The sequence below is a fragment of the Dromiciops gliroides genome, chromosome 1 (genome assembly GCF_019393635.1).
Source record: "Dromiciops gliroides isolate mDroGli1 chromosome 1, mDroGli1.pri, whole genome shotgun sequence".
Lineage (NCBI taxonomy): Eukaryota > Metazoa > Chordata > Mammalia > Microbiotheria > Microbiotheriidae > Dromiciops > Dromiciops gliroides.
In genome coordinates, this window is record NC_057861.1 from 254606442 (window position 1) to 254621854 (window position 15413).

The window sequence follows — 15413 nt, forward strand, 5'->3', positions numbered from 1 at the left end:
ACACACACACACTATATATATATATATATATATATATATAAGAAATATATATGTATAGGTGTATGTGTATACATATGTGTATGTGTGTATATATGTATGTTTATATATTTGTATATTAATACACCTAAACATATATATCTTGATAATGGTTACTAGAGCTAATTAAAGTATATTAAACTCAGTAGAAAAAGATCTCTCGGGGGTAGCTAGGTGGTGCAGTGGATAAAGCATGGGCCCTGGATTCAGGAGGACTTGAGTTCAAATCCTACCTCAGACACTTGATACTTACTAGCTGTGTGACTCTGGGCAAGTCACTTAACCCCCATTGCCCCGCAAAAAAAAAAAAAAAAAACCAAACAAAAAAAAACCAGACAGACAGAAAGAAAGAAAGAAGTCTCTCACCTGTATCTGCTATTTTTGTTTTCAAAGCAAGTTCTCCATAGAATTTGTTAAAGAGTTCTCCAAGTTGGAATTCTTCCATATGTCTAGAACTTCGCAAAGTTTTGAGCAACTGAAAATACATAAAATAGCACTTTTAAAGAAAAGAACAGGGAATTAAAAGTAGATACCACAATTTAGTTAAGTGGTAAAGACCAGTGTGGCTCTAAGGAGGAAATAGGCATACAGGATGATATCATAGAAAGAGCACTTGATTTGGAGTTATTTATGTTTGACTTGTTCTTTACTAGCTGGGTGACACTAGGAGAATTCCAGGATCACAAATGCAGAGAGCTGGAAGACACCTTAGGGGTCACCTAGACCAACTTACTCTAAATCTTATAAAGAAACTGAGGCTTAGCTTTGTTAAGTGACTCACCCAAAGTGACAAAGGTAATTAGTAGCAAAGCTAGATTTCAAAACAAGATCCTCTGATTCTAAATTCAGTGCTATTTGGCACTACTCTGGTACTTAATCTACTTGAGCCTCAGTCTCCATATCTGTAAAATGAAGATAAGAATATAGCTACTACCCTAGAAGAGTCCTGAAACTATCTACCTACTTGAGTATGCATTCGATGGTAATTCAACTAATTAAAAAATATTTCTTAAGTGCTTATTAGGTTCAAATATCTAAAACCAAAGTAGAGCAGACCACCCCCCTCCCCCCAGAACTCCAACTGCTTGAATTCAGAGAGACAGTCATGGGAAGAGTACTGGATTTGGAATTAAAGACCTGAGTTCAAATTCTGTCTCTGCCTCTTACTAGGTATGTGACTTTCAACAAGTCACAACCTCTCTGGCAGTGGCTCAAGTTTCTTCACCCATAAAATTAAAGGACTAGATTTGATGACCTCTGAGAAACTTAACTAGTTCCAATTCTATGATCCTCAAAGATCACAATGAAATAAACGGGTAATTTTTGGAACTCCCAGGCATATTAAATCAACCTTTCACCTACAGGGAGGTTAAGAAAAATAAATGAAGTAATATTCAATGCATTCCCTTTTTTGTTCCCTCTACTCCACTAAGAGCTCTACTCCTATTTCTGCTGCCCTAAGGAAAATATTGGAAGACAAGTTATCCAGGTGCTAAGGAATGGTAGCTCAGAGAATAGAGATGTTTTCTGAATTGAACTTTCATTAGAGTTGCAATATCACAATGCTCTCCCCACCCCTCTGACCCAAACAAAAAATCCACAAATTTTCTACTTCATAAATTATAGACATGACATAAAATTAATACCCTTACAAACAAAAGGATTACCTCAATAAGAAGCTCCAAGGCTGGAATCTTACATTTTGCAGCTTTATCTTTTGTGTAAACACTGGTACACAAGCTCTAGGTTTAAAATGAGACACCAAAACCATCAACAAGCTGGAAGAATCAAGATTCAGTAATGACTCAAATTAGATCATAAGGAAAAGTAACGTGAACATACATCATGAATATACTTTTAACAATTAAAAAACTGTATTTTCAAATCCAGAACACGAAGCCCACATCAGACAACCACAACATGTTCCTTGGTGCCATTGAAAAACAAAATAGTGAAAGATGGGTCTGACCTATTAGAGAAATCATTATGTACTTTTCTTTCAGATTATTTTGTGATCTAGCCAAAGAACAAAAGCATATTAGTAGGATTTTTAAAACACGTGTGTACATAGAAATAGATGTGTGTACATACATATAAATATCTATATATCATCTATGCATAAAATTATATTCAAAATATCCTCAATTACAAAAATAATGAATTTTAAAACTCTAAAAAATAGCATGGTTATTGAATTTTTAATAAAATGATATGTAAGTGAGGAAATTTCCCAAAAAGAAAAACAAAAATGTAGCAAAAACAACTTATGTTCTAGTTTTTTAGAAAACAAAATAATTTAAAACAAAAAGCAAATTTCAACCAAATTTTTTTTTTCTTACCTTAATTCCAAGAGAATAAGGCTCAATTTTCTGGCCAATTTTTTCTAAAAAAACGCATAAAAATTTTAAGGCTTCTTCTCTGCAATCCCGAAACTATAATAAAAAGGATATCTGTATTTATTTTACAGTGGAAAACTAAGAGCTTTTCCAATATAGAGAAAAATACAAAGAAGGCAAAAATGTATTTAACTTACTTCTTCGATGCTTAGAGATTTTCGAATAAATACAAGTAAACCAAACTCCTTGGAAAAAATTAAGGAAGTCTCTAAGGCTGCACAAAGAACAAATAAGTGGTTAAGAAAATTCCTAGGAAGCACTTTGTAAATCACACATGCAGAAGCATGTTAGCATTAAAAAAAAGTTAGAAAGAACTAAAAAAACAATCTTGGTCAAACTGCTTAATATTTTCGTGATCTGATTACAGAGATGAATTTGTTTAGTTCTAAATTTAGGAGGTTAATGTAAAATCAAGGACAAGTACTAGAGGAGCTGTGGGAAAACATTATTATATAGCTGGTGGAGCTATGAAGTGACTCAGACAATCTGTAAAGCAATTTGGGCTATGCCCAAAAAGCTATTAACCTGTGCTTACCCTCTGACCCAACAAGTACCAATACTAAGTCTTCACCTCAAAAAGAAAAAGGACTTATGTGAAAAAAATATTTATAGCAGCTTTTTTCATGGTAGCAAGGAATTGGAAACCATGGGAGTTCCCATCAATTGTAGAAAGGATGGACAAGTTATGGTATATGAATACAATGGACCCTACTGTGCTATAAGAAATGATCTAAAGCAAAGTTTCAGAAAAACCTGAAACTTAAATGAATTCATACAAAGTAAAATGAGCAGAACCAGGAAAACAAATTATATAACAACAATGATACTGTAGAGACAAACAACTTTGAAAGTCTGAGGAACTTTGATCAACCATGATTCCAAAAGACTTCAGAGAGAGCACTGATGGACTTGGAGCATTTTTTTTAGACATGGCTAATTTGGGAATTCATTTTGACTGACTATACATGCTTGTAATAGTTTTTGTTTTCCTCGTTTTATCAATAAGGGATAAAAAGGGAGAAGGAAGAGAATTCAGAGCTGAAAATAAAGTTGAGTTGAAAAACAAAACAAAACAAAAAACCTAATATAAACTCAAACTAAGGCTGCTATACAATGATGACAAAAGGAAGAAATTAAATGTACTTTATACTTATTCAATTTTAAAGAATTTTTTTTTTTGCTTTCTTGATTTTCTAAAGAATGTGCAAAAATTTCAGTACAATCACTGGAGACACCCTGGGACACTAGGAATGGAAAATGTCAAACAGGTTTGATTAAACACATCAAGTCTTCTCCAAAACGCAAGGTGAGCACTCCAAAGAAATGTGCAGCATCATGACATACACGATATATCTGTATATATCACATAAAAATAAGACACATAATCATATATTGTTCTTACTTCTGCCTAAAGAATGTAAAAAAGTTTGCTAACTTCAGGTAAAACACAAATCTGGATAGAGATGAGGTAAAGACTGGTTTAGATATTTCATTAGTACAGAAGAACTCCCAGGGTAGGGGCAGCTAGGTGGCGCAGTGGATAGAGCACCGGCCCTGGAGTCAGGAGTACCTGAGTTCAAATCCGGCCTCAGACACTTAACACTTACAAGCTGTGTGACCCTAGGCAAGTCACTTAACCCCCCAATTGCCTCACTAAAAAAAAAAAAAAAAAAAGAACTCCCAGGGAGAAAACTCCTAAAAAAAGAGAGTCAGCACTTTGTAACTTACAATCTCTGAACTTCTCTGCACTTGGTAGTCTTAGAAAACTATCTACAACATTTAGGAGGTTAAGTGAGAAGTCCAGGGTCATACAGCTGGTATTACATCATAGGCAAAACATGAACTCAGGTCTTCTTGGCCTCAAGGCTGGGCACTTACTAGCCTGTCCATCCCATTGCCTCTAAAGGCACAAATACAGTTTTTTTTTAAACATGCATTCAACATTACTTTGGTTGTCTCTTAATTTACATATCACAGTTTTTATATTCAAATACACTTTAAAGTGAAGTTCTTAAATTTTATTAAACACGGGAAACTATTTAAAGTATGTTCCTTTAACAAACTATAAGGAGGGAAAATTGTTCAAGGTAATAGTTCTATCTGGCAGGTGTCCTTACCATCTACTTTGAAGGCCACCTATGGCACAATGTCTATAATATATAATGCTGAACTTATTTATTCAGTAAATATTAAAAGACTACAGACCTCCAATGAAGGGGAAACCACCACCTCTAAAGGCAGCCTAGTCCTCGGGATGGATAATTTGAATAACTAAAATTGTTAGAATTTCCTTCCATCAAGCCCAAAGCTGTCTTTAAGTAACTTCTACCACTTGCTCCTAATTCTTTCCTTGGGGTCTTACAGTACTGTCTTAGGTTCATTCTTTGGCCTTACCAAACTATCTTTCACTTATTTGTGTATACCTTACCCAGCCACATCTCCCCACCAATGAGAGTAAGCTCCTTGAAGACAAGGGTTGTGTTTAGTTTGGATCCCCACTGACTCAGCACAAAACCCTGCCCATTTATCTTAGCAAACATTTATTCAATTCAATTGACAATATATACTAACAGCTGATCAGCTACACTATTAACTTTACATGTGAAATCATATCAGTCAATCTCTCAGTTCCTTAAAATCTTAATGAAGCAGTAGCTTTGATGTGTAGGTATAAGAAAATACTAAAAAAATAAAACTGGACCTGAAGAGGCCATTTATTTAAAAGTCCAGCTCCCTTCTTCCAAGTAGAACTATGCCAAAATCAGGCTACAATTCTCTAGAGAAACAAGTTCCACAACCTTGCAGTGCCTTGGTACTCTCATTTTAACAACCATGACAAGCAATTCCTTATAGCTAAATTAAATCTCTTCCCCTGTAAACACGAATAGTTGAGCAGAATGTCTTATCCCTTTTCAAGACCAAGGACAATTATTAAATTTCCCAGATTCAATCTCAAGTGCAACAAAGTATCATTTTCATTACTCCAATTCTCTAACCCTTTAGTTATTCTTGGGATTTCACTGATGTATAACAATGTACAAGCAAGATATAAGCATGAAACAACTTTGCTAGTAAATATGTTCTACGAATATAAAATAATGTTCTTTTTTTCAATTTTGAGACCTGAAGTTAATTTTTTCTACCTAATAGTGTACTCTTTTAAAGCACAGGATTCTGTTGTTAATGAAGCATCTTAATGAAAACCACAGAATCTGTTTTAAAAGGGATCTTGACAGCCATGCAGTCCAACCTACAGCTGAAGAGAATGTTTTCCACCACATGCCTGACAAGTAGTCATACAGCCTTTTCTTGAAGATCTCAAGCAACTTAACCTACTTTTGGATTTTTCTAATTATGAGTCTGTTTTTTCCAGCAAGCATAAATTCCCCTCTACAACTCTAACTCCCTTGTTTCTAATTCTTCCTTCTAGGGTCAAGCAGAATAATGAAGTCCAATCTCCCTTTAATATAGCAGCACTTCAAACACTTGAAAACAACCATTCCTTCTCCAAGCTAAACATTCCAAGTTCCTTTACCCAATCCTCATGTGGCACAAACACTAGGCCCTTCACCACCCTCCTCAGAACACTCTCCCAATTCATTACCTTCCCAAAGTGGGGCACGGGAGTAGTACATAGCCTCCAGATATGGTCTGACCTCCCTATTAGTAGAGATTAGGCATCTCAACACAGCAAATTAAGATCACATCAGCCTTTTCCCTTGCTATATGACACTGCTTACTCATATTCAGCAGTACACTAAAACCTCCAAATCTTTTTAAGACTTACTACAGTCTAAACACACTTCTCCCCAAATGACAAGAAGCATTTATGAGGCACTTAGTGCTTAACAGTTGTACAAAGCTCTGGAAATAAAGACAAAAGCAAAACAAATAAACCAATAACCCCAGGGTCCTCTACTCTCAAGGAGTTCACAATCCAGAGGAGAAAACATCATACAAACGAAACTTCCTGTACAAACAGATATATTCAGGATAAACTGGAGATAATCAAGAGAGAGAAGGCACAAACATTAAGGGGAAACAGGAAAGACTTCTCCAAGATGATGGGATTTTAATTGGCACTTGAAAGAAGTCAGGGAAGCCTGGAGATAGATGCAGAGGGAGAGAATTGCAGGCGTGAGGGGACAGCAGTAAAAACGACCAGGGTCAGAAGATGGGGTACCTTCTTTGGGGAACAACAAGGAGGCCAATGTCACTGGATTGCACAGTATGTGGAGGGGAGTAAGTATAAGAAAACTGAAAAGGTAGGAGACCAGGTTACATACGGTTTCAAAAGCCATTAAGAGGATTTTATATTGGATCCTGGAAAGGGGGGGGTAGAATTGATTTCAAAAGGGTTATGAAACTGATTTTTTTAAAAAAATTATCTCTTATTCAATTTTGCCCAATGTTCTAACCTGTCAAGACTTTTTCGGATCTTCCTTCTGTCACTGAATTTGTTAGGTGCTCCATTTAGCTCTGTATGATCTGCAAATTCGATAAGCATACCTTCCATACCTTTTATCCAATTCAATGTTAAAAACATTTAATGGCACAAGACCAAATATAGATTCCTTGGGATAGTCTTTCAGGTCAAGTCGACGTGCATGAATGAGTATTCCTTGGGTCTAGCCTTTCAACAGTTCTAAATCCACATAACAGTATTAATACCTAGTCCACATTGTTGCTTTTCCCTAAGAACCGACTGGACTGTGATTTCATGAGTGTCTGCTGGGAGCTTCCAATGAAGTTATTTTCTCTTTAAATCCAAGAATATCAACTACTCTGCAAGAGTTGCCCGTGGCACCAAGTGATTAAGTGACTTGCCCAGATTCACAATCACTCTGTGTCAGCAACAGATTTAAGCCCAAGCCTTGAACCCAGTTGTTTGTTTGTTTGTTTTTTTAATTTAATTTTTTTTGAACCCAGTTGTTTTTAAATGGAAATGTTCAGTGACTTTCGTCCTTTGATGGACCAAAATATAAATGTTTCCAAATAAGCTAGTGCAAAATTATTACAATGGCAAACTGACAATAGTCTTATACTAGTATAGTAGACAAAAAAGTTAAAAGAACAAAACTTTTTTTTCTCATCCCATAAACACTAAAAGTTTTAGTAGGTTCACCAAAAAAAACTTTGGCAAATGTATCTGTTTAAAGATAAAGATAATGGAGAGGGGGCAGCTAGGTGGCGAAGTGGATAAAGCACTGTCCCTGGATTCAGGAGGACCGGAGTTCAAATATGGTCTCAGACACTTGACAATAGCTGTGTGATGGTGGGCAAGTCACTTAACCCTCATTGCCCCCCCCCAAAAAAGATAATGGGGGGGGAGGGAGGAATATTTCCTTCATCCTATCTTGATTTTTTTAAAGCACTATCATTCTCCCTAGTTCCCACCTCCTACCCCACCAAGATTTAAAAAAAAAAAAGTGCTGTCTGGCATATTTATTCAATTATAATGAATTACCATGAATTTTAAAAATCTTGTTTTCTGGAAAATTGCATCACATCAACTGAGATCATTGGAGACAGTGCCAAATCAGAAAAACTAGAACTAGACATCACTGCTCCATACACAGCCCTGTACAGTAGAAAGAACACTGGCTTTAGAATCATTAAACCTGGGGTTCAAACCCCAAATCTTCCCTTATTGCCTGCTGTACACTTGGGCAAGTTAATTAATCCCCCTGACCTTATTTTAGGCTTTTGTAAAATGAAAGTGGTGAAGTGTGGTACCTCCAGAATCAAATATAAAACGCGGGGCAGCTAGGTGGCACAGTGGATAGAGCACCGGCCCTGGAGTCAGGAGTTACCTGAGTTCAAATCCGGCCTCAGACACTTAACACTTACTAGCTGTGTGACCCTGGGCAAGTCACTTAACCCCAATTGCCACACTAAAAAAAAAAAAATTTAAAAAAATAAATAAAACGCTCTTTGGCTTTTAAAGCCCTTCACAACCTGGCCTGTTCTTAAAATTTACTTCACTCCCTGTATTCTACAGTCCAATCCTAAGGGACTGGCCTCCATCACTTCGGACACATCATCTCCTGACACCTCCCAAGCCAGGAATGCTCTCCCTAACCACCGCTGCAATCTGGCTTTCATCAAGGGTCAGCTCAAATCCCAACTTCTTTAAGAGGTCTTTACAGGTTCCCCCACCTTGAGGTCCAATGACTTCCTTTTTGAAATTATCTTCCCTCTACCGTGCATTGCTCTCTTACTTGGATATAGTCGTTTGCATGTGTCTCCCCCACTGGATTGTAAATTCCTTGGTAAAAAAGAACCCTAAGTGTTGGGGTTTGGGGGCGGGGGCTTTCTATGGATCCCCAGAGTTTAGCATGTACCTGGCACATAATAAGCTTAATAAATATTCATCTGATTCACTCAAATCAACAGTACATGCCCACATTCACTGGTAGTTGTTTCCCATACCAATGAAATGACAGGTCCTGAAACGGAAAAAAGGGGGGGGGGGGAAGATAGATAATCTCTGAGTTCCCTTTCATCTGTAGAACTATGGTCCTAAGATTCTACGTCTTAGGAACAATCTTCTTAGAACCGCTTCCTAGAAGTAACGTCACTTCTTGGGAGCAATCATTTATAAAGCGCCTACTATGAGCCAAGCGCTTACTAATTCGTGCTAACCACAAAGTTAAGATTCTTTAATTTGCCCCCGATAACAAAGAACAAATAGATGACCAGTATCTCAAGGGGGGGAAACTAAAAACACAAAGACTTTTTTTTCCCTAAAGGTCACGAGAGATAAATGTTGCCCAAGCAATAGATGCTTCAGGGTTAACCACTAGTAAACAGAGACACTGAGACACAGAGAAGAGGAGTTAAACTTGAGGTCCGGGAGTGACACAAGGCCTGGGGGCCAAAGGGGGGCAGGTTCCCCACGTGCCTTTGGGGGAATCCACACTCCTCGAAACCCCTTCTCCGGAGTCCGGCTGGACGGGCCCTTCCCTAAGGCCGGGGCCCAGCGGGGGAACTGGAAGGGAAAGGGGAAGGGATGTTCTCTCGCTGCCGGCCCAAGGAGCCCTATGGCCGGAAGCTTCAGGGACCCACCCAGAACGGCGGGGCTGGTGCAGAGCACGCCCTCCTGGCCCACGGAGCGGATGAGGTGGTAGGCGGCCAGCGCGGCGCTGCCCGGGTCTCCGCCAGACAGAAGCTCCTGCAACTGCAGCAGGTGGCCCTGCAGCCCCCCGCTGCCGCCGGAGCCGGCCATGCTGCCGCTGCCGCCACCGCTACGGAGAAGAAGAAGCCGGGGGTGCCGAGCGACAACACAACACGACCTCGGGTCGAGCCAATCACGAAGCGGAAGGGAGGCAACGACCCGGCGAGGGGAGGAGAGGACTGGCTGAGACGTCGGACGTAACCTTTTTCTCGGGCGGGAAGGGGGGAGAGGGAATAAGGGCCGAATTGGGAAGGGTAACGCGAACAAGAAAATTAAGGAGAATTTGAAGATGGTGTCCAGATTAAACTCTGAAACAAGATAGTGACAGCAGTAAGGTTAAGAAAATAAGAGGAATACGTTTTGTTGAGTAGAGAAATTTAAGCAACACAACGGGAGAACCCTTAGTGGTACGGTCCAGGGAAGAATGAAACTAAATCCAAGAGAGCAATTTTGGACTCAACTATTGAAATTTCAAAGGGGCATTTATGGATGGAGGATTATGGAATTGCATCTGTATCTATTCATTTTTAGACATAAAGTGGAAACAAAAAAATAATAGTCATGCCAGAAAATTTTCCTCCAAAAACTCACTCTTCCTATATTGAAGGAAACGGATTTGTATGTACACAAAATAAAAATCCAACCCTTGGATAGGAGAATGGTCTGCTCCGAGCCGCTCGTATTCCCGCGAAACCGGGGTCAAATTGAGATGAAACCATCTGAGCAATATGGAGGGGGGATTTGCCAAAGTTTAGTTCGGATGCCCTACTGTTTGCATAAAGAGGTAAATTGATTTCCCCTATTCTTATGCTTAGTGGTACCTCCCGGAAGTACCTTTTTTTTAAAAAAAACAAAGGGTGACTGCGAAGATTGGCGGGAACCCTTAGGGGCGGGGCCGCAGTTTCCCGCGAAATATTGTCGGGATCCGGCGTCTTCTGGTGTTGGGGTCCTCGCCAGCCAGGTAAGCCGCCAGTGTTTTGAAGGATGGCGGGCGTCGGGTTCTTATTTAAGTCCAGTGAAGCTAAGAAGGTGGAGAGTGGAAACTAACTTAGAGAGAAAGGGATTAGAGGCCGGGAGTGGGCGGCGAGGGCGGCTTCCCGCGGCGGGGCCGGGTCGGGTGTGCTCCTAGTCTGTCTCTCAGCCCTGACCTTTGGCCTCCTCCCTCGCGGCAGGTGAATCCCCCTCCGAGCTTGGCCGCTCTTCATCATGTCCTCGTCTCCCGCCTCGACCCCTAGCCGCCGAAGCAGCCGGCGCGGCCGGGCCAGCAACCCTTCCACGCGTAAGTTTGGACCGTGGTCTCCCCTCCCCCACCTCCGGGTTCCGGCCTCTTGCACCCTCCCCACCCCCAACAGCTTTATCGAGTAAGGAAGAAAAGAGTCCTGAGCCACTGCGTTGGGGTTTTGCTTTTTTGTATGGTCCCATATATAGACCCGGACTTTGCAGACCGAGCCAGTTTTTGATTAAAGGCAGGGATTACTTTTCAATTCAGTTTAGTGTTGTTGTTTTTTTAATTAGATGCCTGCTGCTTGCCAGAGCTGGAGCTCAGATCTTAAATTTCCAGACTGATTCTTGGTTTTTAGTTAAATGCAACAATTTTTTTTTTACATTTAACTCCTCTCCCTTTCCTTGATTATAGATTATATATGTGAAGTCATGCAAAACTTTATTAGCCATGTTGCAAAAGAAACTGCTGACCAAAACCCGCTGGAAAATAAAGTTTTAGAAAGTATACTTCAAAAAAATTTTTTTAAAAAGTGCAACGGTAGAGATTGGCTAAAAAAAAAGTATGCTTCAATCCGCATTTAGACAAACAACATCAATTCTTTCTCTAGAAGTGGATGGCATTTTTCATCATAAGTCCTTTGGAATTGCCTTAGATCATTGTATTGCTGAGAGTAGCAAAGTCCTTCAGGGTTGATCATCGCATAATGTTGCTTTTACTGTGTTCAGAGTTCTCCTGGTTTTGCTCATTTCACTTTGCATCAGTTCATGTAAGCGTTGTCATTTCTTATAGCACAGTAGTGTTCCATCACAGGATGTTTCCATGTATATCACCTTTGCCTAACACAGGAAAGGTCCCCTGTTCAAAATGGGGCAGAAACACAGGTCTCTTTTGTTGGGCAGCTAGGTGACCAAGTGGATAGATTACCAGGCCTAGAGTCAGGAAAACTTATCTATCTCCCTGAGTTCAAATGTGGCCTCAGACACTTGGTTCTGTGAACCAGCTAAAGTCACTTAACCCTGTTGGCCTTTAGCTTCCTCATCTTTAAAATGAAGTGGAGAAGGAAGTGTCAGTCCACTTCATTATCTTCCACAAGGAAACCCCAAATGGGGTCATGAAGAGTTGGGTATAACTGAAAATGACTGAACAACATGACATCATGGTCATACCCCAGCTGGTTCAGTGATTCCCCAATTGATAAGCATCCCCTAAATTTCCAATGCTAAATTTTAAAACTGCCCGTTTTAAGAGAAAATCAAAGCTAACGATAGTCATATGAAAAAAATGCTCCAAGTCATTGATTAGAGAAATACGGGTCAACTAATGTGACAGAAAAGGAAAATACAAATATTGGAAGGGATGTAGAAAAATTGAGACACTAATGCACTTTGGTAGAGTTGTGAACTTATCCCATCATCTGGAGAGCAGTTTGGAACAATGGTCAAAGAGTTTTAAATTGTATATACCATTTGACAAAGCAATACCACTATTGTGTCCTTTTTTCTTTTGCGGGGAAATGAGGGTTAAGTGACTTGCCCAAGGTGACACAGCTAGTAGCCACTATTATGTCTGTACTCCAAAGATAACAAAGAAAAATGAAAAGGACCTGTGCTACAAAAATATAGTGGTGGCCAAGAATTGGAAATTATGGGGCTGCCCATCAACTAGGGAATAGCTGAACGAATTTCAGTATATGATTGTGATGGAATATTACACTATAAGAAATGACAAGCAGGATGCTTAAGAAAAACCTGGGAAGACATGAGTTGGTGCAAAGTGAAGTGAGCAGAACCAGAAGAACACTGTACACAACAGTTGTAATAACAATACTGTATAATGATCAACTGTGAATGACCGCTATTCTGAGCAATACAGTGATCTAAGACAATTCCAAAGGATTTAGAATGAAAAATTTTATCCACTTTCAGAGAAAGAACTGAAGGCATCTGAATGCAGATTGAAACACATCTTTTTTAATTCTATTTTTGTCTGCATTCTCTTTTGCAACATGGCTAATATGGAAATGCTTTGCATGATCGTACATTTATAATCTCTATCAAAGGACAATGGGAGAGAATTTGGAACATGAAATTTAAAAAAATGAATGCTAAGAATTTGTGTTTACATGTGATTGAGGAAAAAATATTAGAGAATACATGCCAGGAAAAAAAAGAAAGAAAAGGCTAAATTAAGAATCTTGTGAGGTTCCAAGTGTTTTTAACATTTTGGGGAACACAGACCCCCTTTGAGCCTGATGAATCCCATGGAACCATTTTCGTAATAATCTTTTAAAATGCATTAAACTAAATAGAAAGGAAATTGATTCTATTGAAATTCAGTTATCAGAAATAACTTGAGAAGTATAGGAGATAAAATATTTTCCCTGTTCATTGTTATTTATGCTAGGTGGCAGATAAGACTAGGATTACTATAACAGAGGGATAACTGCATAAAAGAAGGCTAAAGAAAGTACCATATGAAATCCTAAGGCAGGAGTTCTTTATATCAGTCTGAAGCTTATGGATTCCTCATAGTAATCTTTTGAACTTCATAAAATAAAATATACACAATGATGACAGAAACTAATTATATTTAACTACAATCATCAAAATATTGAATAAGTTAACAGCCTCCAGGTCAAGAACTCCTAGAAAAGTTATTACCAAAAGAAAGAATCAGGAAATGTCTTCATGGAGAAGATGGGCAGAAAATCAACAGATAATGAGAGGGGAGAAAACTCTGGACTGAGAAAACAATGTGAGCAAAGGGAACAAAACGAGGAAACCATTGGGTACGTTGGGAAGGGGCCTATGGAAGTACCTGTGATGTTGTCAGGCACTGTGCTAGACACTCTTTTGTACAAAGACACAAATGAAACCATCTCTATCCCTCAAAGAGCTTACATTCCATCTGCAGAGACCACATGGATGCATGAAGGGAAGTAGTATGTCATAAGACTGGAAACATTGGGTGATACTGACTATGGCAGGACTTGAATACCAAAGGAGTTTGACATTTATTAAGTGGGCCAAAAAGGGAACATTTATTGAGTTCTTACTGTGTGCCAGATACTGTGCAAAGTGCTATGAACCACTTAAGGTTTTTGAAAGGAAATATGGGGCAGCTAGGTGGCACAGTGAATAAAGCATTGACCGTAAATTCAGGAGGATCTGAGTTCAAATCCAGACACTTGACACTTACTAGTTTTGTGACCCTGGGCAACCCCCATTGTCCCACAAAAACCCTAATAAAGGACAGCTAGGTGGCGCAGTGGATAGAGCACCGGCCCTGGAGTCAGGAGGACCTGAGTTCAAATCTGGCCTCAGACACTTAACACTTACTAGCTGTATGACCCTGGGCAAGTCACTTAACCCCAATTGCCTCACTTTAAATAAATAAATAAATAAATAAATGTAATGGGGGGGGGAGAATGTATTTTTAAAAAAGGTTGCTCTGTCAGCAATATGAAAATTTGTTTGGGGAAGAGAAGGATGATAAGCATTAAGTGCCTATGTTTTCCATATTATAATTGAAACTTGAGGCAGATAGAGGTTAAGTGACTGCTGGTTTTTTGTTTTTGTTTACTTATTTCAGTTGTGCTTGACTTTTTGTGATCCCATTTGGGATTTTCTTGGCAAAGATACTCTAGGGGTTTGCCATTTCCTTTTCCAGCTCATTTTACGGATGAGGAAAGTGAGGCCAACAGGGTTATACAGGGTCACACAGCTAGCAGGTATCTGAGGCCTGTCACTGACCACTGTGCCACCTACCTGCCTCCTAGGAAGACTCTGATCTTGTAATTTTGGGTGAACAGAAGGAAGGAGGTACCCTCCACAGATGAAAGGAAAGCTGGGGAATGAAAGGGTTTGGAGCATAGGTACTTTTCTTTTATGGATATGCCACATTCGAGAAGCACAAAAGTTCAGGAGAGAGAAATTAGGGCTAGGTGTATAGATGTGGGAGTCATCTGTAAAAGATAATGGAACAAGGGCAGCTAGGTGGCACAGTGAATAGAGCACCGGCCTTGGATTCAGGAGGACCTGAGTTCAAATTCAGCCTCAGACCCTTGACACTTACGAGCTGTATGACCCTGGGCAAGACACTTAACCCCAATTGACACACACACACACACACACACACACACACACACACAAAAGATAATGGAACACATGAGGACCGATGAGCTCACCAAACAAGAAGTTCCAGGACAGGATCTTCCTGAGGGGGAGGGGTGAGAGGACTCACACTTGGGAGACAGCATACTGAAAGTTTGAGGACACCAGCTGTTTTTGTTGTTCTTGTTTCCTTTTTTCTTTTTTTGGTATCCATGGCATGGCACATAGGCTTTCGGGGGGTTGGGGGTAAGGGGGCGGGGCAATGAGGGTTAAGTGACTTGCCCAGGGTCACACAGCTCATAAGTGTCAAGTGTCTGGGACTGGATTTGAACTCAGGTCCTCCTGAATCCAGGGTTGGTGCTTTATCCACTGTGCCACCTAACTGCCTCCTCACATAGACTTTTAGTACTTGTGGGGTTTTTTGTTTTCATTTTCGTTTTTTGTTGTTGTCGTTTGGTTTATTGGGT

At 39.7% G+C, this 15413-nt stretch overlaps 2 protein-coding genes across 2 annotated transcripts in view; one reads left to right on the forward strand and one right to left on the reverse strand.

Annotated features, from left to right (window-relative positions):
* The window catches only part of PRKDC (protein kinase, DNA-activated, catalytic subunit), a 174792-nt gene extending 165073 nt beyond the window's left edge, over positions 1 to 9719 (reverse strand). Inside the window, exons 1-5 of the mRNA XM_043967385.1 lie at positions 9501 to 9719; positions 2570 to 2646; positions 2376 to 2468; positions 1704 to 1778; positions 403 to 511 (exon numbers count right to left, since the gene is read on the reverse strand). Of these exons, the coding sequence (XP_043823320.1) occupies positions 403 to 511; positions 1704 to 1778; positions 2376 to 2468; positions 2570 to 2646; positions 9501 to 9660 (514 nt within the window). The 5' untranslated portion in view covers positions 9661 to 9719. The remainder of the gene's footprint in view (positions 1 to 402; positions 512 to 1703; positions 1779 to 2375; positions 2469 to 2569; positions 2647 to 9500) is intronic.
* A 754-nt stretch (positions 9720 to 10473) lies between these two features.
* Positions 10474 to 15413, forward strand: part of MCM4 (minichromosome maintenance complex component 4) — a 34069-nt gene continuing 29129 nt past the window's right edge. The window contains exons 1-2 of the mRNA XM_043975230.1: positions 10474 to 10570; positions 10782 to 10888. Of these exons, the coding sequence (XP_043831165.1) occupies positions 10816 to 10888 (73 nt within the window). The 5' untranslated portion in view covers positions 10474 to 10570; positions 10782 to 10815. The remainder of the gene's footprint in view (positions 10571 to 10781; positions 10889 to 15413) is intronic.